We start from the raw sequence: 24,307 nt of genomic DNA, 5'->3' as shown, positions 1-24,307 counted from the left end.
AAAAATTTATTGGTTGGAATTTTCAGACTTTTGGTTTCTACTTGCCATGGATAGTGATTGCCAGCAGAGGACAAAATAAATGGACACATAGCAGATAGATATTGATGAAGAAGCTCAGAGGGAAAAAACCCTTTTTTTCCTCTTGGTGTGGAGGCATTACGATAAGAAAACATCATTATAGTTTTATAAATTTTATACTAATATAACCATGTTTTCCTATAGTATAATTACTCCTAGTTGTTCAATGGAATTAAATCTGTTAGCATTTCAAGAACAACATGACTTCCAGGTGTTCTGTCATCTGAATAAATCTGAGAATCATTGCAAAGTAAAAAAAAAAAAAAAAAAACAGAGTCTCTCACCTATACCTGCAATAAAAAACCCCGTTATTGGTAGTTGTGTCTCATGCTCTTCTTGTGTGTGGCCTCAGCAGCAATAGTGCTGGAGCATTGGTTCTCTAAATTTTAGGCAGGTGAGAATTCCCTGAGGAGTTCCCCGAGGTTTGCATATTCTGGGGCTCCACCCTTGAAGTTAGCAGGCACTCAAGTGATTCAGAAGCTGATGGTCCAGGCGGCACTCTTAAGAACATTGCTCTAGAGTTACCTTGGCGTCTGCTGGCCAGAGGCAGGAATCAGGTCTTTTTGCTCTGTGTGCTCCTAACATTGGTTCTGCCCTTCCATCCAGGTTCACCCCTGAAAAAAGCTCCATTACCATATAGCCTCTTTGAGATAAAAAGGGCTCAGATCTCAATCTTGCCACTTCCCAGCTGTGTGTGACCTTGGGAAGGTTAACCTGTGCCTCAGTTTCCTCGCCTGTAAAATGAAGGTAATTAGTAATAAATGCATCTATCTTAGAGGGTTGTTATAAAGATTAAAGGGTTAATAGACTGAGGAACTCTGCCTGATGCATGGTAAGCAATATAGAAATGCTAGGTATTACAACTTAATCATCATCGTTTTTGTTGTTAACTGCTGTCTAGTTGATCCTGGTTTATCCCCATGATTGGTTGCAGATCGGACTGTTGTGACCCATAGGGTTTTCATTGGCTCATTTTTGGAAAGTAAATAGCCAGGCCTTTCTTCCTAGTCTGTCTTAGTCTGGAAACTGCTGAAACCTGTTAAGTATCATAGCAATGTATGAGTCTCCACTGACAGATGGGTGGTGGCTACACGTTAGGTTCATTGGTCAGGAATCAAACCCGGGTCTCCCTGATGGAAGATGAGAATTCTACCACTGAACCACCGGTGCTTCATAATCATCATTACTGTACCTGGCATTGGAATATAATCAAGGAGAATTATTTGGGTGTTAGGTAGATTTGGTCCCTGGGTGGCACAGACAGTTAAGCCCTTGACTACTAACCTAAAGATTGGAGGTTTGAATCCACCCAGAGGTGCCTTGGAAGAAGGACCTGATGATCTGCGTCCTAAAGGTCACAAGCTTGAAAACCCTATGGAGCGCAGTCTACTTTGCACACATGGGATCGCCATGAGTTGGGATAGACTTGACAGCAACTGGTTTGGTTTGGTTAGGTAGATTTGAGTTTGTATTTTCTGCAGGGGAATCAGGACCTTAGGTCAGAAAGTGACCTCAGAAAGGTTGTTGTGTTTATTCCCTGTCTTGAACAGTTTTTAAAGACCCTGAGGAAAAAATTCCTTTGATCCCTTTTGACCAACTCATTTTGTGGCCTAGGAGCTTGTACCTTTGACTCTTAAGTATTATAATGTGCTAGTTGTAGCCCATTTTTTCCTGTCCTACCTGGTTTAGACACCATGACTATTATATTTCTCCTGAATTTTCACAGCGTCTGTGGTCTTGAGGCAGATCGCATTTCCCTTCTCTTATGGGAAAAGGTGGTAGCCATTCCTGGGCTTCTATTCCACTTAGTTGCATGTTTCAGCGTTTGGTTTTAAATACAGTTGGCAGGGTGATTGGGTTTTATTTTGCTCTAGTATTTAGTGAGCTGACTGCTTGTGCTCTAACATTTAGCATCTAAAGAATATTTTGAGGTTCTGAGAGAGAATAGGTATTACTGATGCTTTTTAAAGAATACTGGTAGTGAATCTGGGTGTCACCACCCTGTGCTTGAAATACACATGGTGAATGTTTGCCTTGTCAGGCTGTGTTGATTCCTCTGAGATTTTTAATGCACAGTTACTATACATAGACAGTACATAGTTTTTTTGTCTCTGTATAATTTTTCAGCTCTCAGTGTTTGTAGCAGCCATTCTGTATTCTCATTCATTTGCTCATTAATTCAGCAAATATATATTGAACACATTAGTGTTTTAGGCACAGTGATGATAACTTGGTGACCTTCTGTAATGTTAGCAGATATGATATTGGCAGCAATAAAGAGAAAGTATTTTATTACACATTGGTATTTATGATAGATATTTATAATTTTGTAGTGCTCCACCCAAATACATCTCCCTGACAGGACTGTCAGCAGAGAACTTTAACACATAAAACTCTTCTGGTTTTAACTTCCTCCTTTTTTCTACATAGTGAGAGAACGAATTCCCCCATAGGACCACTTTATTGCATTTTGACCTAATCACGTTCGCGTACACTTACTGGAGATGCTGTGTTCTGTAGATACCTGCCTGAAGCCTCACTGCCAGAGCTGACTGGCCAGCCTCCGAGCCAGGAGCTGAAGGGTGCCGTGCCAGAATTCATCTCAAAGTTTAGCAAGGCAGGACCTCAGTATTTGTAGGCATTGGCTGAGGACAAAGGGAAAAGACCAAGAGAAGCAGCTTTATGCTCTCAGAATTTTGCTTTAGCTGATTTTTGTTACATTAACAGTTGTGGGGAAATGTTCCACTGACTGAAGTACAATATTGATTGGGATAACTTGGAGACTTTAAAAAAATTACATGCACACACGTGTTCTGCTTCATGTTCTGATACTAGCACTGTGTGTATTGAAGTGGAATAGTTTCTTCTTTCAAGGAGCTTATAGTCTTAACAAGATAGACATGGCCCCCCCCCCTTTTTTTTTTTAATTTACTGTAAGGCCTAGGTAATGCGAACAGTAATTTATGGTGTTATTTGTGAAAGTGAAGATGTGGTCATGCCTCAAGGGACAGATTTTTTTTTTTACATATATGCTCCTCAGGAGCCATCTGAGGTAGTAATACAATTTAAAAATAAGTAAAAAAGCTGTTACTCCACAGCCTTTTCTCTTTGTTGTTGTTGTTAGGTGCCATCAAGTTGATTCTGACTCAGAGCACCCTATAGGACAGAGTAGAACTGCCCCATAGAGTTTTCTAGGCTGTAATCTTCACTGGAGCGGATCATCAGGTCTTTTCTCCCGCAGAGCTGCTAGGTTCAAACTGTCAACCTTTCAGTTAGCAGCTGAGCACTTAACTGTTGCACCACCAGGGCTTCTCTTTCTCATTGTTGTTGTGTGCCAGAGAGTCAATTCCGACTCATAGCAACCCTGTAGGACAGAATAGAACTGCCCTGTAGGGTTTCCAAGGCTGTAATCTTTACAGAAGCAGCTGCCACGTCTTTCCCCGGCAGAGTAGCTGGTGAGTTTGAACACTGACTTTTTGATTAGCAGCCAAGTGCTTAACCACTGAGCCACCAGGGCTCCTCCTTTTCTCTTTTACCCACCTGTTCCTTATTGCTGTTGAGTTGATTCCGAATCATAGCAACCCAATAGGACAGAATAGAACTGCCACGTGGGGCTTCTGAGGCTGTAATCTTTACAGAAGCAGACTATCACATCTTTCTCCCGTGGGGTGGCTGGTGGGTTTGAACTGCCAGCCTTTCGGTTAACAGCCGGGCACTTAACCACTGCACCACCAGGGCTCCTCCTTTTCTCTTTAGAGGTTTTTATCTCACATATTTGAGTAAAGTGTTATGAAACAAGGGTTACAGAAGGACAGTGGAGGTGAGAAATAGATGTTTAGCAGGAGGACAGGGAAGATCATGGAGAAAAAAGGCAGACGAGTAACCTAAATATCAAAAATAAGATGATTAAAGTCAGATTTGATTTTTCTTTATGTTCCCACAATACATGAGAAAGGATGACAATATAATGAAGATCAAATGGGCCGTTAAAAAAAATGTAAATGAGACCAAAAGGTCAACAATTACTCTAAAGCAAAGATGAGAAGAGAGAGGGGCAGGGAGACTAGAGTACTATAAATGGAATAGCCAGAATATAATTAAAGAGAATATTAACACATTGTAAAAAACATAATAAAGTCACTGAACAATTTGTGTAGAAATTGTCAAATGGGAACCTAATTTGCTGTGTAAACTTTCACCAAAAACACAGTGAAATATTATTTAACAAAAAAAAAAAACCAGGCAGGGCCAAGGTGGCAGAGTAGTCAGACACTTCCTGTGGTCCCTCTTACAGCAAAGACCTGAAAAAGCAAGTGAATTCATTATGTACGACAATCTAGGAGCCCTGAACATCAACGGCAAAGTTTAGGAATCAGACTGAGCGGCAGGGAGAGGGAGAGACGGTTCAGAAGCAGCAAGGAGTCGCCAGACGTGACCCGGTAGGAACGGGCACCCTGCATGAGGGATTGGCTGGCGTGCATGGTGAGGCAAGCAGTGGCGCTCGGGACACGTCTTCCACACTGGGAGAGACCAGATGGTGGAGTGTCTTCCCAAGCCTCCAGAACCAGTGAAAAGTGGCACTCATTCGGCAAAAGATAAGTACATGCGTCTAACCTGCTGTTTGGATTAAAAAAACATCTCCTTTAGGAAAAACCTTTCTCCCATTTACCTGCCCGTTCCCTGCTCTGCACTGGCTCCCGGGCCAGCTTCAGCTATTGCTACATACCCTGGGCTGGAAGAAGGAACTGTCACACGCCCTGAGCCATTCTCTCAGCCTTGGAGAGGGAACAAATTAACAAACAGGACTAAATAATCTGCCAGCTCCCCTAAGCCAGAAATTTCGAGTAGGCACAGCTCCTTTGCCTAGGCACAGGCATAAGGGGTCCACGGACTTAGAATGCCTTTCACCCCTGCATAGACCTGTGTGGGCCCACTTCAACAGCGTAGGCCCTCATTAGCACAGTACTACAGGGTATGTACCTGAAACCTAACTTCAGCTGTATCAGTTATATGGTGGAATGGCAGGTTCGTGACATTTGACATCGCTCTGCCCGTTAAACAGGGTCTTCACCTACCTACACCAGGGGCCTGAGGACTGGTGGCTCCACACATGCCACCTGGCCATCTGCGACAGCGGTCTAAGAATAAGTGGTGCCGCCCAGTCCTTTCCGCCAACAGCATTGAGTGCCTATAGTCCAGCTGGGAAACCTACCCACCTATGTGCTGTAGGAAACAGGGATATACTTTCCTCCCAGACACACAGGGACAGCCGTCAGCTCCCTGCCTTGCTCAGTGCATGACCCCCTACTGCAGCCAGATACCTGTGCCTACACCAATCACCCCTGCCTGTCTAGGACTGTAGGTGAGAGCCTGCACCACACACTTGGTGACCGACTACCTGGGTACCTGAGCGGAATCCATACAAGAAAAGTAAACGGACTCTTGGGCTCACATACCTAGTAACAGATCTAGCCACTTGGTGACAGGACATTAGAGCTTCAAAGGCACCAGTAATCGAACTAGCTCACATGAGCAGCCTTATTTGGGCATATCAAAACAAAACAAGAAGCTAGGATACACAGTAAGCAAACATAAAATAAAAAAATATAATAACTTATTGATGGATCAGACGCAACAGTCAATATCAAATCACATGAAGAGGCAGACCATGATGGCTTCAGCAAGCTCCCAAAACAAAGAATCGAGAAATCTTCCAGAGGAAGAGAACTTCTTGGAATTACCAAAGGTAGAATACAAAAGATTAATATACAGAACTCTTCCAGAGATTAGGAAGGAGATCAGGCAAAATGCAGATTAAGCCAAGGGACATACAGACAAAGCAATAGAGGAACTTAATAAGATTATAGAAGAGCATAATGACAAATTTAACAGGGTGCAAGAATCCATAGAGAGCAAACAGAAATCCAGAAGATTAACAATAAAATTTTAGAATGAGACAACTCAATAGAAAGTCATAGAAGCAAAATTGAGGCAATGGAAGTCAGAATTAGTGAGTCTAAAGCACTTGACACCAACTTATTTGAGGAAAAGTCAGATAAAAGAATTTTTAAAAAATGAAGAAACCCTAAGAATTATTTGGGACTCTATCAAGAGGAACAACCTACGAGTGATTGGAGTACCAGAATGGGGGGATAACAGAAAATACAGAGAGAATTGTTGAAGATTTGTTGGCAGAAAACTTCCCTGATATCGTGAAAGATGAGAAGTCTATCCGTGAGGTTTATCGAACCCCACACAAGGTAGATCCCAAAAGAAAGTCATTAAGACATATTATAATCAAGCTTGCTAAAACTAAAGATAACTTTTAAGAGCAGCTAGGGATAAACTAAAAGTCATCTACAAAGCAGAGTCAGTAAGACTAAGCTCGGACTACTCACCAGAAACCATGCAGGCAAGAAGGCAATGGGACGACATATATAAAGCCTTGAAGGAAAATAATTGCCAGCTAAGAATTATATATGCAGCAAAACTGTCTTTCAGATATGATGGTGAAATTAGGGCATTTCCAGATAAACAAAAGTTTAGGGGAACCAAACCAAAATTACAAGAAATACTAAAGGGAGTCCTCCAGTTAGAAAATCAATGACATCAGATAACAATCCAAGATTAGAACAGAGGACAGAGCAACCAGATACCAACCCATATAGGGAAGACACAAAAATAAATTAAAGCTAAAACATGGAAAATAGGGAAACACGTCAGTATGTAAAAGATGGCAACATTAAAACAAAAAAGGACTAAAAAATGTAGTCATAGATCTTTCATATGGAGAGGAAAATAAGGTGATATAAAGAAATAAAAGAGTGGTTTAAACTTAGAAAAATAGGGGTAAATATTAAGGTAACCACAAGGAAGCTAACAATCCTACACATAAAAATAAAAAACAAGAAAAACGTAAAGACTCGGCAAATACAAAATCAATAGCAATGAAAAAGATGAAAAGAAAATACATAAAGAAAAACTACTCAGCACAGAAAATTAAGTGGAACAAAGAAACTGTCAACACAAAAAAGAAGACATCAAAATGACAGTACTAAACTCATACCTATCAGTAATTACACTGAATGTAAATGGACTAAATGCACCAATAAAGAGACAGAGAGTGGCAGAATGGATAATAAAACCCAACCCATCTATATGCTGTCTACAAGAGACACACATTAGACTTAAAGACACAGACAAACTGAAACTCAAAGAATGAAAAAAGTAATCAAGCAAACAACAGTCAAAAAAGAGCAGGAGTGGCAATATTTATCTCTGACAAAATAGACTTTAAAGTCCACCACAAAGGATAAGGAAGGACACTATGTAATGATTAAAGGGTCAATACACCAGCAGGACATAACCATAATAAATATTTACGCACCCAGTGACAGGGCTCCAAAATATATAAAACAAACTCTGACAGCATTGAAAGGAGATACAGACAGCTCCACAATAATAGTAGGAGACTTCACACCACTTTTGGTGAAGGACAGAACATCCAGAAAGAAGCTCAATGAAGACGTGGAAGATCTAAATGCCATAATCAACCAACTTGATCTCAGAGACGTATACAGAACACTCCACCCAATAGCAGCCAAGTATACTTTCTTTTCCAGCACACATGGAACATTCTCCAGAACAGACCACATATTAGGCCACAAAGCAAGTCTTAACAGAATCCAAAGCATAAATACTACAAAGCATCTTTTCTGACCATAAAGCCATAAAAATAGAAATCAATAATGGAAAAAGCAAGGAAAAAAATCAAACACAAGGAAACTGAACAATACCTTGCTCAAAAACTACTGGGTTATACAAGAAACTGTAAGGATGGAATAAAGAAATTCACAGAATCAAATGAGAATGAAAACACATCCTACCAGAACCTTTGGGGCACAACAAAAGCAGGGATCAGAGGTCAGTTTATAGCAATAAATGCACACATCCAAAAAGAAGGGCCAAAATCAAAGCATTAACCCTACAACTCAAACAAATAGAGAGCAGCAAAAGAAGCCCTTGGACACAAGAAGAAAGCAAATAATAAAAATTAGAGCAGAATTAAATGAAATAGAGAATAGAAGAACAATTGAAAGAGTTAACAAGACCAAAAGCTGGTTCTTTGAAAAGATCAACAAAATCGATAAACCATTGGCCAAACTCACAAAAGAAAAACAGCAGAAGAAGCCAATAACCTGAATAACAAATGAGATGGGCGATATCACAGCAGACCCAACTGAAATTAAAAGAATCATAACAGAATACTATGAAAAATTGTACTTTAACAAATTGGAAAACCTAGAGGAAATGGACAGATTTCTAGAAACACACTACCTACCTAAACTAACAAACAGAGGTAGAAAAACTAAATAAACCTATAACAAAAGAAGAGATTGAAAAGATAATTTAAAAACTCTCAACAACAAAACAAGCCGTGGCCTGGACGGTTTCACTGGAGAGTTCTACCAAACTTTCAGAGAAGAGTTAACACTACTACTACTAAAGGTGTTTCAAGGTATAGAAAAGGATAGAATATTCCCAAACTCATTCTGTGAAGCCAGCATAACCCTGATACCAAAACCAGGTAAAGACACCACAAAAAAAATTACAGACCAGACCAATATCCCTCATGAACATAGATGCAAAAATCCTCAACAAAATTCTAGCCAATAGAATTCAGCAACACATCAAAAAAATAATTCACCATGACCAAGTGGGATTTATACCAGGTATGCAATGATGGTTCAACATTAGAAAAACAATCGGTGTAATCCATCACATAAATAAAACAAAAGACAAGAACGACATGATCTTATCAATTGATGCAGAAAAGGCATTTGACAAAGTCCAACACCCATTCATGATAAAAACTGTAGCAAAATAGAAATAGAAGGGAAATTCCTCAGCGTAATTAAGGGCATTTATACAAAGCCAACAGCCAACATCATCCTAAATAGAGAGAGTATGAAAGCATTCCCCTTGAGAATGGGAACCAGACAAGGATGCCCTTTATCACCACTCTTATTCAACATTGTGCTGGAGGTCCTAGCCAGAGCAATTAGGCTAGAAAAAGAAATAAAGGGCATCCAAATTGGTAGGGAAGAAGTCAAAGTATCTCTACTTGCAGATGATATGATCTTATACACAGAAAACCCCAAACAATCCACAAGAAGACTACTGGAACTAAGAGAAGATTTCAGCAAAGTTTCAGGATACAAGATGAACATACAAAAATCGGTTGGATTCCTCTACGTCAACGAAGAGAACTTCGAAGAGGAAACCACCAAATCAATACCATTTACAATAGCCCCCAAGAAGGTAAAATACTTAGGAATAAATCTAACCAGATACGTAAAAGACCTATACAAAGAAAACTACGAGACACTACTGCAAGAAACCAAAGAGACCTACATAAATGTAAAAACATACCTTGCTCATGGATAGAAAGACTCAACATTGTGAAAACGTCAATTCTCCCCACAGCGATCTACAGATACAATGCAGTCCTGATCCAAATTCCAATGGCATTTTTTAATGAGATGGAGAAAAAAACCACCAACTTCATATGGAAAGGGAAGGGGCCCTGGATAAGTAAAGCATTACTGAAGAAGAAGAACAAAGTGGGAGGCCTCACACGACCTGATTTTAGAACCTGTTATACCACCACGGTAGTCAAAACAACCTGGTACTGGTACAACAATAGATACGTAGATCAGTGGAACAGAATTGAGAATCCAGACATAAATCCATCCACCTGTGAACAGCTGTTATTTGACAAAGGCCCAAAGTCCATTTATTGAGGAAAAGATAGTCTCTTTAACAAATGGTGTTGGCACAACTGGATATTCATCTGCAAAAAATTGAAACAAGACCCACACCGTGCACAAAAATGAACTCAAAATGGATCAAAGACCTGAATATAAAATATAAAACAATAAAGATCATGGAAAAAAAAATACAGACAATGCTAGAAGCCCTAATACATGGCACAAACAGAATACAAACCATAAGTAACAGTACACAAACACCAGAAGAGAAACCAGATAACTGGGAGCTCCTAAAAGTCAAACAATTATGCTCATCAAAAGGCTTCACCAAGAGAGTAAAAAGACAACCTACAGACTGGGAAAAAATTTTTGGTTGCAAGAAATCCAATCAGGGTCTAATCTCTAAAATCTACAAGATACTGCAAAACCTCGACAACACGAAGACGAATAACCCAATTGAAAAATGGGCAAAGGCTATGAACAGGCACTTCACCAAAGAAGACATTCAGGCAGCTAACAGATACATGAGGAAATGCTCACAGTCATTAGCCATTAGAGAAATGCAAATCAGAACTACAGTGAGATACCATCTCACCCCACAAGGCTAGCATTAATCCAAAAAACAAAATAATAAATGTTGGAGAGGTTATGGAGAGACTGGAACACTTACACACTGTTGGTAGAAATGTAAAAGGTACAGCCACTTTGGAAATTGATTTGGTGCTTCCTTTAAAAAGCTAGAAATAGAAGTACCACATAGAATCCAGCATTCCCACTCCTTGGAATATATCCTAGAGAAATAAGAGCCGTCACATGAACAGATATGTCCACATCCAAGTTCATTGCAACACTGTTCACAATAGCAAAAGATGGAAACAACCTAGGTGCCCATCAACAGAAGAATTGATAAACAAGTTGTGGTATATTTGCATAATGGAATGCTACACAATGATAAAGAACGATGATGAAGCCATGAAACATCTCATAACATGGATGAATCTGGAAGGCATTATGCTGAGTGAAATTAGTCACAAAAGGACAAATATTGTATAAGACCACTATTAATAGAACTTAAGAAAAAGTTTAAACACAGAAGAAAGCAATTCTTTGATGGTTAGGAGGGTGGGGATGGAGGGAGAGGGATATTCACTAACTAGATAGTAGACAAGAATTCTTAGGTAAAGGGAAGGACAACACACACTACAGGGGAAGTTAGTACATCTGGACTAAACCAAAAGCTAAGAAGTTTCCTAAATACAACTAAACATTTCGAGGGGCAGAGTAGCAGGAGTGGGTATCTGGGGACCATTGTTTCAGGGGACCTCTAGGTCACTTGGCATAACGAAGTGTATTAAGAAAATATTATGCATCCTACTTTGATGAGTGGTGTCTGGGGTCTTAAAAGCTAGCGAGCGGCCATGTAAGATGCATCAATTGGTCCCAACCCACCTGGAGCAAAGGAGAATGAGGACACCAAAGACACAAGGAAAATATTAGCTCAAGAGACAAAAGAGCCACATAAACTAGAGACTCCATCAGCCTGAGACCAGAAGAACTAGATGGTGCCCAGCTACCACTAATGACTGCCCTGACAGGGAACACAATAGAGAGTCCCTGGTGGAGCAGGAGAAAAGTGGGGTGCAGAACTCAAATTCTAGTAAAAAGACCAGACTTAATGGTCTTACTGAGACTGGAGGGATCCCAGAAGACATGGCCCCTGGACTCTCTGTTAGCCCAAAACTAAAACCATTCCTGAAGCCAACTCTTCAGACAAAGATCAGACTGGACTATAAGACATAAAATGATATTCATGAAGAGTGTGCTTCTTAGCTCAAGTAGATACATGAGTCTTAATGGGCATCTCCTGTCCGGAGGTGAGATGAGGACGCAGAAAGGGACAGGAGCTGGTTGAATGGACATGAGAAATCTGGAGTGGAAAGGAGGAGTATGCTGTGACAGTATAGGGAGAGCAACTACGGTCACATAACAATGTGTGTATAAATTTTTGTATGAGAAAGTAACTTGAACTGTAAACTTTCCCTTAAAGCACAGTTTTTTGGTTTTTTTTTTTTTTTAAAAAAAAGGATATAGGAAGATGCCAAGAAAGGATGTCTGTGGCTGCAGATTCCAAATCAGAAGAGTGTAGTTCTCCAAAATAGGTGACACATTTCTGACGGGCAAAATCAACAATACTTTGATTGGGACAGTAGGAAGAGAGTGCACAGCCCTGCAGTAGGAGCTTTGCCAGGCCCTGTTTGACACCTTGGGTAGGAAGGAATGCTAAGCTGTCCAAGGAGGCACATAGCCATGCCATCTTTTCTGGAAACATTAGATGAGGGAGGTTGTAAGAGAGATTGAATTGTGAGCAGCTTGTCAGCTCCTGAGCGCTGTTGGCTGGGAAGATGCAAAGGCTTCACATGCTTCTGTCAACTTGGCCTCTCTCCCACAGGAATCTCCTTCAGATCATCCAGGAGGAACTTGCCTCATTTAAAAGGGACTCGCAGAGTAGCTATAGAAAGATATAACAAAAGAGGGAAGAAATGGGAAACAAGTGGCAGGTAGAGTACCCACACTATAAAAACGTTCTCATCTCAGTTGGAAATTATGGTTTAGCATAGTGTCCTGCCACCATAAATTCAAGGAGCTTAAGAAAGTAAATAGCTCCACGCAGAGATACAAGAGATCTGGTAAAATGAGGCAAAGTGACAGGTTTTCTCCTGAAAATGGAACGTGATCTGGCAGAGAACAGGAAAGAAGTAAAGGAGAAAACTATCACAGAATTGAAAGCCATGTTGGGAGCAGAATAAAAATGAATAAAAACTGTGGAAAATATTGTAAGGGTAGAGAAAGATTGAGAAAATGAAATGGAAGTAAACATTTAAAAACAATTAGAAAGGAAACAATAGATGCAGAAAATAAAGGAAATCTAACTTAGGCATAATTGGTGTCTCTGAAGAAGAGGACCAAAGAAACGAAAACAAATTCAAATAACGTAATTAAAGAAAATTTCACAAAAATAAAGTTTCAGTTTAATGAATTTAAACTATCTCAAGAAATATTGACACAGAACAGTCGACACTGAAATACATCCTAGTAAGTTTCTGTAGTTTAAAGATGAAGAAAGAATCTTTTGGGCTTCCAAGCAATAAGTTCAAGTCCTGTTTGAAAGGGGAAGGGGAAATTAGGCTAGCCACATTTTGTACCAGAAGAAAATAGATCAGTGTCTGCAAATCTACAACTATTATAGATTGTGCTACTGTAAATACCTGGATATATATATACTTAAGAATGTGTATGATTTATAAGGGGAAAAATGCTGAGTGAAACAATGCAAGACTTGAATAAATGGAACAATATGCTCTGTTCTTAGATAGTAAGGCTCAGTATCTTAAAGATATCTCTTGTCCCTAAATTTATTTATAAACTTAATGTGATCCTGATATAGATACAAATTTTTTTTAGAACCAGGCAAACTGATTTCTTCTATATGTGAATTTTACAAATGTGCAAACCTTGTCAGAAAAACTCTGAAAAGAAAGAGTAATGAGGGAAGTGGGGAACTACCCCACCAAATGTGAAAACATACTATAGAGCTCTAATAATTAAAACAGTTTGATACTCTGAGGAGGACAGATGAGTAGAACAGAAGAGAATCCAGAAATGAACTCAAATACATAATTTAGTCTGTGATAATAGAATGAGTGAAGAAAATTCATCATTTAACGAATGATATTGAGACTAGAAAAAAAATAAAATTAGATCCCTACCTCATACTTTGTATCACAGTTTCAGATAAATTAAAAAAAATAGCACAACTGGAAAACGGGGGAATTTTGTAATCGTAGAGTGGGGAAATAAAAGTAGAGCTAACTAGACTGTAAGACCATAAAAATAAAGATAAACTAGACCAAATAAAAATAAAATTTCTGTGTGGCAAAACCAACCAACCCCACAAAGTCAAAAGATAAATGACAAACTGGAAAAATATATGTAACATCCTAGATCAAGAGCAAATTTCTTTAATATGTAAAGATCTACAGTCAACAAGAGATCAGGCATCCAGTAGAAAAAGGGCAACAGGTGTGAACATTTTCCAGAAAAGTACATATAAATTACTCTTTAAAGATGAAGAGCTCAACCTCATAAGAAAAAAGCATAATAAAATTTCAGTCAGATTAACAAAAATTTAAAAAAACAATATACATTGTCGGTGGGTGTCTACACTTAACATAGCTTCTTTGCGGAGGACAAGTAGCAGTCACTATCAAAATTTAACATAGACTTATCCTTTGACCCAGTAGTTCCACATATGAGAATTCGTCTTACAGCTAGCTATACTTACATAATTGAAATGACTTATAAGCAGTCAGATATTAACTATTATTGTTACTAAGAAATAAAAACAGTTGATAAATATGCTCAGCCTCAATAGTAAAATGGCCATGAAATGCCATTTTTCATTTATCAGATTATCAAAAATGTAAAAAATTGATTCAGTACTTTTAAGGGTAGTGAAAAATTGACACTGATACACTGTTAATGAAAATTAAATTGAAGGCCATTTGACAGATTCTATTAAGATTTAAAATGTGATGTAACAAATACACTTGTAGGAATCTGCCAGTAAAAACGCTTGCACGTGTGTCAAAGATAAATAAATAAGGGTATTCATTTATTATTGTTTTTAACAGGAAAACAACAGAATATAACCAAACAACTAAATAGATTATAGTGTGCTTACCACAGTCTGCTATAGAAGAATGAGTTAGAGCTATTTGTACTAACATGGGAAGATCTGTTGTTAAGAAAAAAGCAAGTTGCAGAATAAATTTTATGGTCTAAGCTTATATATATATATATATATATATGCGTTATGGATTAAATTATGTACCCCAGAAATACGTGTCAACTTGTCTAGACTATGATTCCCAGTATTGTGTGATTGTCCTCCATTTTGTGATCTGATGTAATTTTCCTATATCTTGTAAATCCTAACTTCTGCCTCCAAAACTGAAAAAGAAAGGTTTCCCTTAGAGCTGGCACCATGAATTCAGACTTCTAGCCTCCTAAAGTGTGAGAGAATAAACTTCTTGTTTGTTAAAGCCATCCACTTGTGGTATTTCTGTTATAGCAGCACTAGCTGACTAAGACTGTATATATATATTTTTTAAACCCCATGTACACATTTATATAAATACAGGAGAAACATTTGGAAAGATAAGCATCAAACAGTGGTTTGGGGGATCAGCAAGTAGAATTGAAGATGTGGTTCATGGGAGACTTTACCTTTTAGTTTTATATGAATATTCACAAAGAGCTTACATTTTCTTTCATTGTTAAATTTAAAATATCTGAATATCTGAATAAAAAATTGAACAGTGACAACCAATCATTACTCCCTTCAATACTTGGTTGGCAACTTGGAGCAGAAGCACTAGAGTCAGTTTGGCTGAGGATAAAACAAGTCTGCAGACACATGAAGAATTTGAGAAGTGAAACTAGGTTGCATATTTGAAGCATTCAGGTGGAGCAGGACTTTCTTACATAAGTGGTGCAGTCTTGAAATGTTGAAGAAAACAGCCAGTTCTGGAAAGAGATAAATTTCAGGTCAGAGAAATACATAATATGCTGAACTCTAGTTGCCAGCAAAGTTTATATTCTTTTGTAATACGTGAGATTTTATCTGACATCTTTCTTAACAATAGTATGTGCACCAAAGCACCCCCTCCTGAAGTCCTTTACCCAGATTTTGGATGTAGAAAGATGATGTTTAGAAGAATTGGGCACACCCTACAGTATTCCAGAGAAGTTTTGCACTTTCTTCAGGGAATTACAAGTCTGTAGAAAGTTCGTACAGCCTTTGATTTGGTTATCCATTCTCAAGTTTTGTACTGAAATAGATGAAAGGTAACTCAGTTTGACTCTATTCTAATAAACTGGGCACTCTGGATGACCGTATGTTTTACAATTTAATGTTCATGAGTGGATGTTATGAAAACAAATGTGAACAGAAACCATAAGAGATCCTAGTTTCAGTAACAAAATAATGCAGTCATACTCCTTACCTAACAGTTCCACTTAGACTTTGTCTTAAGGAAATACTGTGTATATAAAAATCTAGATACGCAAGGGATTCGTGGATTCATGAGATGACGACCAATTAAAATTAAAAAAAACAACAAACAGCACTGTTGTGAGGCTGAAAGCCAAAGAAATTTATAGTCGTACTATCCTGGGTTTAGGAAAATGTTTAAGCCTTTTTGGTTAGTGTTTTAATATAAAGAACCACTGGCATGTAATTATTTGTGAGAAATATATATTAAATAAAGTATCTTTCAACAGAAACACACATAAAACAAGGTTATGTATTGATTGCTTGATGACAGTGTTGTGACCAGAGGCTTGCAGGAACCTAACTCTACATTTCTCCTGCGGGTAATGGCTCAGTATTTGCTAATTCAGTGTTCATGGTGGCATTGTTGAACATTACCACGAATAATGAGAATCAGCTGTATTCGATACTGCCCCAGGAAAACAAATGTTTATGTGGCTCAACTTTGGTGTGTTACAGGTCCAGCTGGTTGGTTTAGATGAAGAGAGCTCAGAGTTTATTTGCCGAAACACCTTTGACCATCCATACCCCACCACAAAGCTCATGTGGATTCCTGACACAAAAGGCGTCTATCCAGACCTCCTGGCTACAAGTGGCGACTATCTCCGTGTGTGGAGGGTGAGCAGAAAGCTTGGTTAGCAGCCAGACCAATGAGCTTTCTCAGTGTCTTCTGTTGTTAGCAGCCTGGTTTCATGAAGAATGGACCGGGGTTGGAGACAGTGAGTACTTCTGTGTCTTGGCGGCACAGGAGACCAGGTGGTAGTGTGTCTGCACTGACCTTGTTTGGCTCAGCAGATTTTCTTGTTAAGCCAGGGTTCTTTGAAGTCATGCTGCTGGCTGCAGAGTCAGCTCTGGAAGCCAGCAGCTCAGTTAACCCAAAGTAAAGATGACAGCCAGCTGTGGGGGTGAGGATACTGAGGCTTCTTCTGTTTACAGCCAAGATATTTTTGAGTAAATTAAACAAAATACCAGGCCACTGATTCCAGTAATATATGAGTGGAGCTTGGAGCCTCACCTCTGCTCTCAGCTGAGCTCATGGTCAGTGACACCCCCTACAGCCTAGAGGTCGTGCCCAGCCAGGCAAGGTACATAGAGTCTGGGTTGGGCGAGGTGAGAAGACATCTCCTGTAGAAAGATTTGGGGATGGAAATTTGGAAAGCAAAGCTGGGCAGAGAAGAAGGTTTAGAAAGCAGCCACATTCAGGGAGTTCCTCTGGGATTTATTATTCACCCCCCATGTGTGTTATATCACTAAGATGCTGTCTAGACAGGACTTTAAAGACTTTCTGTGATGCTGTGACTGGTTGACCTTGTAAAACTATTGTTTCTTCAGGTTGGTGAAACAGAGACCAGGCTGGAATGTTTGCTAAACAATAACAAGAACTCTGACTTCTGTGCTCCTCTGACCTCCTTTGACTGGAATGAGGTGGATCCTTATCTTTTAGGTAAGGGAGTTAGGGAGGATGTATTCTAGTTAGAAGGAGGAAAGATACATAGTCTCAGAACATTGGGCCAGTTTTTAACGAGTAACCGGAGGTGCGGGAATCATCTTAGAACAGGACCAAGTGGGAAATAGCAGGCTAAATATGCTAGTGGCTGTTAATTCCTCATATGGAGCTGAACTTTCCATGTGTATCCATCTTGTCTTTCCAACCAGAAAGTCTAAGGTCCTAGGGTGCGGATTGAATGCTTGACTATTTTTGTGGCTCTCACACTACTTTCTACACTCAGAAGTGTCTGTGGGCATGTTACGCCCTGGGCTGGACAGATGAGTAGGCACAAGGAGGGACGCCTGCATGAGAACCTCCCTCCTGCCAGCCACTGACTTGCACTGGTTGCTTTTAGGTACCTCCAGCATTGATACAACTTGTACCATCTGGGGGCTGGAGACAGGGCAGGTGCTGGGGCGAGTGAACCTTGTGTCTGGTCATGTGAAGACCCAGCTGATCGCCCATGACAAGGAGGTAATGATGCTCTGCCTTTTCTCCTTTCCTCACATGCTTTCCAGACCTTCCAGGTGAGAGGGCAGACTCTTCTCTCACTGCTTTCCAAATTACATGGAGAATCATAATATAAATTGAAAATAGTGTGTCAGAACAGTGGAACACTACTGTAAACAATGCGTTGTTTTGGCTTATGTAAACAACGGATCCTGTAGTCTGTCACTGCTCTTTTCATGCCAGAGATTGCTCTTTTTTAATAATGATGTCTCTTATAGGCAAACTGGGAGCTGATGTGATTTAAAAAAAAAAAAAAATCCTTGAGTAACTCTTATCTTGGAACATACTGGGTTTTTCTGGAAGGGGAGGAGGAGAGGGAGGCAGGGAGAGGGAAAATTTTCTGACAGACAAACCTAATTCATCAATGTTTCTCTAAAAATGTTTAAAGGAATTCTAGTATGTTCATTTAATCCTTATATTTTTCATATATTTTGTTTTGATGGTCATGTTCTGTGTTTATTGAAAGAGCTGAGGGGAGCTGTTTGTGATTATGTTTAAATCAAAGCATTCTGGGTGATTTGGAAAATGGTCATGCAGTCTTTTCCTCTGAGAGCTATTACATGTTCCTGGTACTCTGATTCCCTGTAGGTAGTATTTGCTTTTCTTTTCTGCCTTGCCATTCATAGCTAGGGATATTAAATATTTGTAGAGATAAAAAAAATGTTTTGACCTTAGGTCAGAACTTGAGAGGTTGTCAGCAGAGTAGGAGGTTGGTGCCTAGGTTATCATTCTTAGTAAGGGGTTGTTTTTGGCTTTCTGTGCTCCTAAGGGTAAAATCTGTTAGAAGACCACTGGATTTGGCTGCTGTTAAACCAGAGGTCAAAGGAAGAGTTTGTCCTGCAGAGAGGACCAGTAAGGAACTTCTGGAAACCCTCTTGGCATCAGTTGGAACAGGTTGCTACATTTTAGTTATGTGACAACTTAGCCTGCAGTTGTTTGCCAGGAACAGGAAAAACCCAGAAAACAGGAACTAATCTATTTTTCAAACTGAGAGGATTTAATCAAGGGAATTGGTGACATAGATAATGGTCAAACTGAGAAGCCACACAGGGAACAGTGAGGTAAGGCAGTTACTGGGAGCAGCAGAAGGTGCTACTGCCTGTAGGCCAGAGGTGCTAAGGAGGAGGCAGAGGGAGCCCAAGGGCTGGCTTACCTGACAAAAGCTAGAACCATGGAGGAGGCACAGCCATCCCCAGAGATGCTTCCGGGAACAGATAAACCGAAAAACCACTGCTGTCAATTCTGACTCACAGCGACCCTATAGGACAGAGTAGAATTGCCCCATAGGGTTTCTAAGGAGCAGCTGGTGGATTCGAAGTGCTGACTTTTTGGTTAGCAGCCATAGCTCGCTGTAGCTCTTAACCACTGTGCCACCAGGGCTCTGGGAACAGATAAAGGGGAGGAGAAATACCTTAGCTTCTCCCTTTGCTCCCACCATCCAGTTTCTCATCAGTCCTCCCCATTGGCTGAACCCAACCAGAAGCACCCTGCAGACCTGGGACCCTGGCAAACACAGTTTGGAGGACTCAGCTCCCCTGTGATGCACAGAAGAGCAGGGGCAAGGGTCAGGAATGGATCTCACAGCAAACAGGCCCCAGACCAGCGCCCTGGCCTTGAAGAAATGAACCAGCCCAGCGCTGGATGCTCTCTTAGAACTAGTAGTACCCCTAGTGCCTTTGACTTTCCTCAGTCCACCTCTCTGTCAAAATAAAAACTTGTTTGGGGGCTCTCTTTGCTGCCTGGCACATTATTGTAATGGAGGGCTTAGTTTCTTTGGCAGTTATCCCCTTCCCTTTATTTACAGTGGAACATACTTACGGAGCACAGATGAAGGTGCTGTCACTGAAAGCTGAGGGAACTTTACACACTCAGCCTCGTTGTCCATGGGCCTCTCATCTCTTAGTGATCCTGCTTGTGGTGTCTCTGTTCCTGGGAGGTACTAAAAGCCCCTCATTTACGTATTCATTGGTTTGTCACATATGTAATCCATTCCTGCCTGCTGTGTGCCTGGCACTGTAGGGTGTACATATTGATAAAAATGCCTCAGCCCTACAGTTGTCCAGGGCTGAACAAAGCATTGGCTGCTCAGGCTTGTTAGGTCTGTGCACCACCTTGGTGATGACTGGCCCAGTGCTCTTTTGCATCCCTCCTAATTTCTACCATAGAAAGAGCAGTGTCATTTCTTTATAGCCAGAAACAAAAGGAGTTTGTAAGGTTGAATAGAAATAGATGCTCATTCGCAGTGTTCCTGAGTGGGCAGAACCTCAAGAAGTCTGCAGGCACGGTATTGAGCAAGGGGTTCCACTCATGTCTCCCCAGAAGTCAGCTGTCATCTTATCCTCGGCCCCAGGAGATGAGTTTCGTTTAGCATTTGTTTCTCTTTCTGTCCTACTCTCACTCTGCTTGTCTGGTTCTGGCTTTGTCTGTCTGTCTCAGTTGCTTTCTTTCTCTGAAGCTCTCCATTGCTCTCTGCCTCTGTTTTCTCATAGGTGTTAAGGGTGTGCAATGTTTGCAGCAAATAATAAATGCAGAAAATAATTCAAAACCTAACTTGATTCACTTGAATATGAACAAACTTGAAGAAACAGAACATGTCCTGGGACAAGAGAGTGATGTTAAACCTATTTGTGAATATAGGAACCCCTCAGCCTCTGGTGATTCAACACTGATATTGCCTGTTTCTTGCAAATGAGTCTCAGGTCTAGGTTTGACAGCAGAACCAATTTGGCTGCAGTTAAGTGGCCACAGGAGCACTAAGACGGGAGAGGGGCTTCTGTTTCTCAGATTGATGATGTCAGCCTTCGTGTGGTCATGGTCCTGCCTCTGATCACATACAGGTGAAAGCCTCCGAAGCCCAGGAAATAAATACCTCAATCCTGTAGTGCAACAGAAGACAGCCACAGCTCTGGCTTCCAGTGAGCCTGTCTAAGCAGACAGAATACTTGCTCAGAATTACTTGTGCTCTGTTGGTCAGTGGGGCATGTGTCCTAGTTTTATCACAAGAGTTGGAGGAAGAAGACTGAAAAGCAGGATTGTGGGAAGAAGCCTGCCTACTTCTATAGCAGGATGATCTTCACTCCTTGGAAAGCCACTGATGTTAGAGCTCTCGGGTTCTAGTGCCCATAGATACTGTTTGGGTTTCATTTGCCTCCTTCTGTGTCCTGAGCTGGGATTTAGATGAACTGGAGCTGGCAAATTCTCCTGCTAAGGGAAAGGAAGTGATGAATCTGAATCTGAATCTGACAGGAGCTTCTTATTCACTAACAGGTCTATGATATTGCATTTAGCCGGGCCGGGGGTGGCAGGGACATGTTTGCCTCCGTGGGCGCTGATGGCTCGGTGCGGATGTTTGACCTACGCCATCTGGAACACAGCACAATCATTTATGAAGACCCACAGCATCACCCACTGCTGCGTCTCTGCTGGAATAAACAGGACCCTAACTACCTGGCCACCATGGCCATGGATGGAATGGAGGTGAGCCTTCCCCTTCAGGCTAACACAAGCCCTGCTTAGAACAGTGGTTCTCAACTGAGGACAGTTTTGTTCTGTGGGGTACATTTGGCAGTGTGTGGAGACATTTTTGGTTGTCACAATGTCGGGAGACTATTGGCATCTAGTGGGTAGAGGCCAGGGATGCTGCTAACCATCCTGCAGTGCCCAGTTCAGCCCCCCTCAACAAAGAATGATCCAGTCAAAAATGTCATTAGTGCCAAGGTTGAGAAAGCCTGATCTAGAACAAGGACTGTGTGTTAAGAACTTTTAATACTTGGAGAGTTAGACTTGGAGCCAAGAAAAGCAATATCTAAAGAGTGACCCAAATCATATTTGCTATGGTTCTGAGTAGAGAACAGGCAGTTTCCCCTTCTGTAGTTCTGGACAGAATCTTCCAGCTTTAGCAAACAGAGATGGCAACTCTCTCTGCAGCCATCACTTGGTAAAAGTGGTGAATTGTGGGTGGAGATGGAGATGATGCAGTGATTAACTTTGTTTTGGTGAAGCCAGCACTTCAGACTTCTTACACACCGTTTTCTGCTTTTGGGGTACGGCGTACTACCACCGTCACCACTACCTATGCTGCCATCATCACCCAGCTAAGCACGCGGAGAATTCTTATTACGTGTACCTAACAGGGCTTGAATAATAACACACAATGGATTATCTAAACTCATTGTACACACATGTGTACCTAACAGGACTTGGATAGTAACACACAGTGGATTATCCATACTCCTGTTACCACATGTGTACTTAGCAGGACTTGGGTAATAACACACAATGGATTAGCCATACTCCTATTACCTGCTCCTGCTTCTCCCTTCCTTGCATCTCAGTCTAAAGACCCTGTGTTGCTTCACATACAATCAACTGCCTGGGTCCTTTTTGTTTTCTTTTTTCACAACCCTGTAGCTACTTTTGGGACCAAGATCCCAAGTCTCTAATATTCTTAAAATCCACCAGTGAAAAAGTATCCTTTAAAAGATATTTTTCTTGTTTAGTGTGCTGTTTCTTGTTTTTGTTTTTCTGTTACATACTGAAGTTTCCTGGGCCTTTTACTTGTTATTTCTGCAGGTGGTGATTCTGGATGTCCGAGTTCCCTGCACGCCTGTCGCCAGGTTAAACAACCATCGAGCATGTGTCAATGGCATTGCTTGGGCCCCACATTCATCCTGCCACATCTGTACTGCAGGTAACCATGTGGGGGTATGTGTAGATGGGAGAGATAAAGAGATTGATCACTCTTATCTCCTTAGAACTGTAATCCTTACTATTTTCCAAGGACAGTTTGAGAGCTTTATACCAAGTAACTCAGTTGGGAGCCTCCCCACGCTTGTGAAATTGAAGCAGTTCAGATTTCTAGAAAACCTTGAATCCTCAGTGAATATCAGAGCATCCTGATGTACTGTTTACATCGTGCCTCACACAGTCCCCTGAAATCTAGGTGCAGGGCCTCCTCTTGGATGTAAAGGGGTCTTTGGGACTGCTGGGGTTGACAGCTTCCTGGGCCCTTTCAGGCTTCACTGTAGCAAACCTGCATTGGGTGCTGGTTGTCTTGAAGAGTCCTGCATAGCCCTGTCTAGCCAGTAGCGTGTGACCTGTAGTTCCCATTTCAACATTTGCCAAACCAAAGAGAGTGCCCCTTAAAAATACCCCAGTCATCACTGTGTTTTTATTCCAGAAATAATGTCTTATTAAAAATTAAAATAATACAAAGGTATATAAAATAGGAAGGTGAAAGTTGTCCTTTGTCCTTCCTGTCCCACTTCCACCTCACTCCTGTCTCTAACAACAGATGTGTCTCCTTCCAGTCCCTTTTCTTGTGTATACATGTGTCCGCACATACACCCGGAAGTAAATATATCTCCCTCTCATGCACAGATGGGCTTCTACTGTGTCGCTGTGGTGTTCTCCTTTTTCAGTGCATCAGATTTCCCTCCAACACACTTTCCCCTCTCCACGTGAATCGGGAGCATCCTCATCTCCTTGTTCATTATGGAGCCAAAGAAGCAATGGAGTTTGGCAGTTTTCTCCATTTGAGGGTTAATTTGAAAGGCATGAAGCTTTCGTGATTTGGTCCCTCTGCTCATGCCTGAATGTTTCATGGAGGAGCAGTTGGGGACCCACTGCCACCTTATGTACCTCAGGCTGTGGTCTGACTTCTTTGTTACTGGCCCCTGTTTTCTAGGGGTATGGATAGTGAGGGGTGAGAGGGAAAAAAGAAAGGCATCAGCATTGTTCGTGGAGAGCAGCCCTAGGCCCTGGGGAAGCCCTGTCTCCTGCTTCTGGCCAGCTCTCTCTGCCTGGCTCACTGCTGGTGTGTGTGCTGCACCTGTGTTGAATCACTTCCATTGAAGGAGGTGTTGCGAGGCTTGTACTTGGTTGAGTGTTGAGGAAAAGGAACTTAGTGCATTCCAGGTGCTGAGTGTTTAAAACATTTCCTTGGATCTTTTTTGACACAGATTGTCCCAGAAGGAGGGTATCACACCTTGCCCAGGTGGTGCGGCCTTGGCAGGAGGCCAGTGTTGCCCACAATTAGCCTGACCTTTTAGGATCTAGTGTTATCAGAGTCGGGCTTTCACAGCAGGATGGGCTGATGTATTGGGGGACACTGTGGCTCTGAGGTCCATTGCTTTTTTTATTTTTTTCTTTTAAATTAAGATTTATTTGTTTGATTATAAATATAACATGGCTACGTTACAGATAATTTAGTAACTAGAGGGAAAGAAACAATAAACCGTAGCCTTGCCCTCCTAATACTACCATAGTTCTCATTTTGGTGTGTGTATGTGTGTGTATATATACCCTGGTGGTACAGTGGTTAAGAGCTCAGCTGCTAAACAAAATGTC

General features: G+C 40.9%; 1 protein-coding gene across 2 annotated transcripts in view; it reads left to right on the top strand.

The window, feature by feature from the left end:
• The window catches only part of DCAF7 (DDB1 and CUL4 associated factor 7), a 34,071-nt gene that overhangs the window by 4,074 nt on the left and 5,690 nt on the right, over positions 1-24,307 (top strand). For both annotated transcript variants that reach the window (XM_023729375.1, XM_023729374.1), the window contains exons 2-6: positions 16,420-16,578; positions 17,293-17,404; positions 17,805-17,923; positions 21,227-21,436; positions 22,532-22,649. In XM_023729375.1, coding sequence (XP_023585143.1) covers positions 16,420-16,578; positions 17,293-17,404; positions 17,805-17,923; positions 21,227-21,436; positions 22,532-22,649 — 718 coding nt within the window. The remainder of the gene's footprint in view (positions 1-16,419; positions 16,579-17,292; positions 17,405-17,804; positions 17,924-21,226; positions 21,437-22,531; positions 22,650-24,307) is intronic.

Source organism: Trichechus manatus, unplaced genomic scaffold (assembly GCF_000243295.1).
Source record: "Trichechus manatus latirostris isolate Lorelei unplaced genomic scaffold, TriManLat1.0 scaffold00028, whole genome shotgun sequence".
NCBI lineage: Eukaryota > Metazoa > Chordata > Mammalia > Sirenia > Trichechidae > Trichechus > Trichechus manatus.
This window is presented reverse-complemented; position numbering and strand designations above follow the sequence as displayed.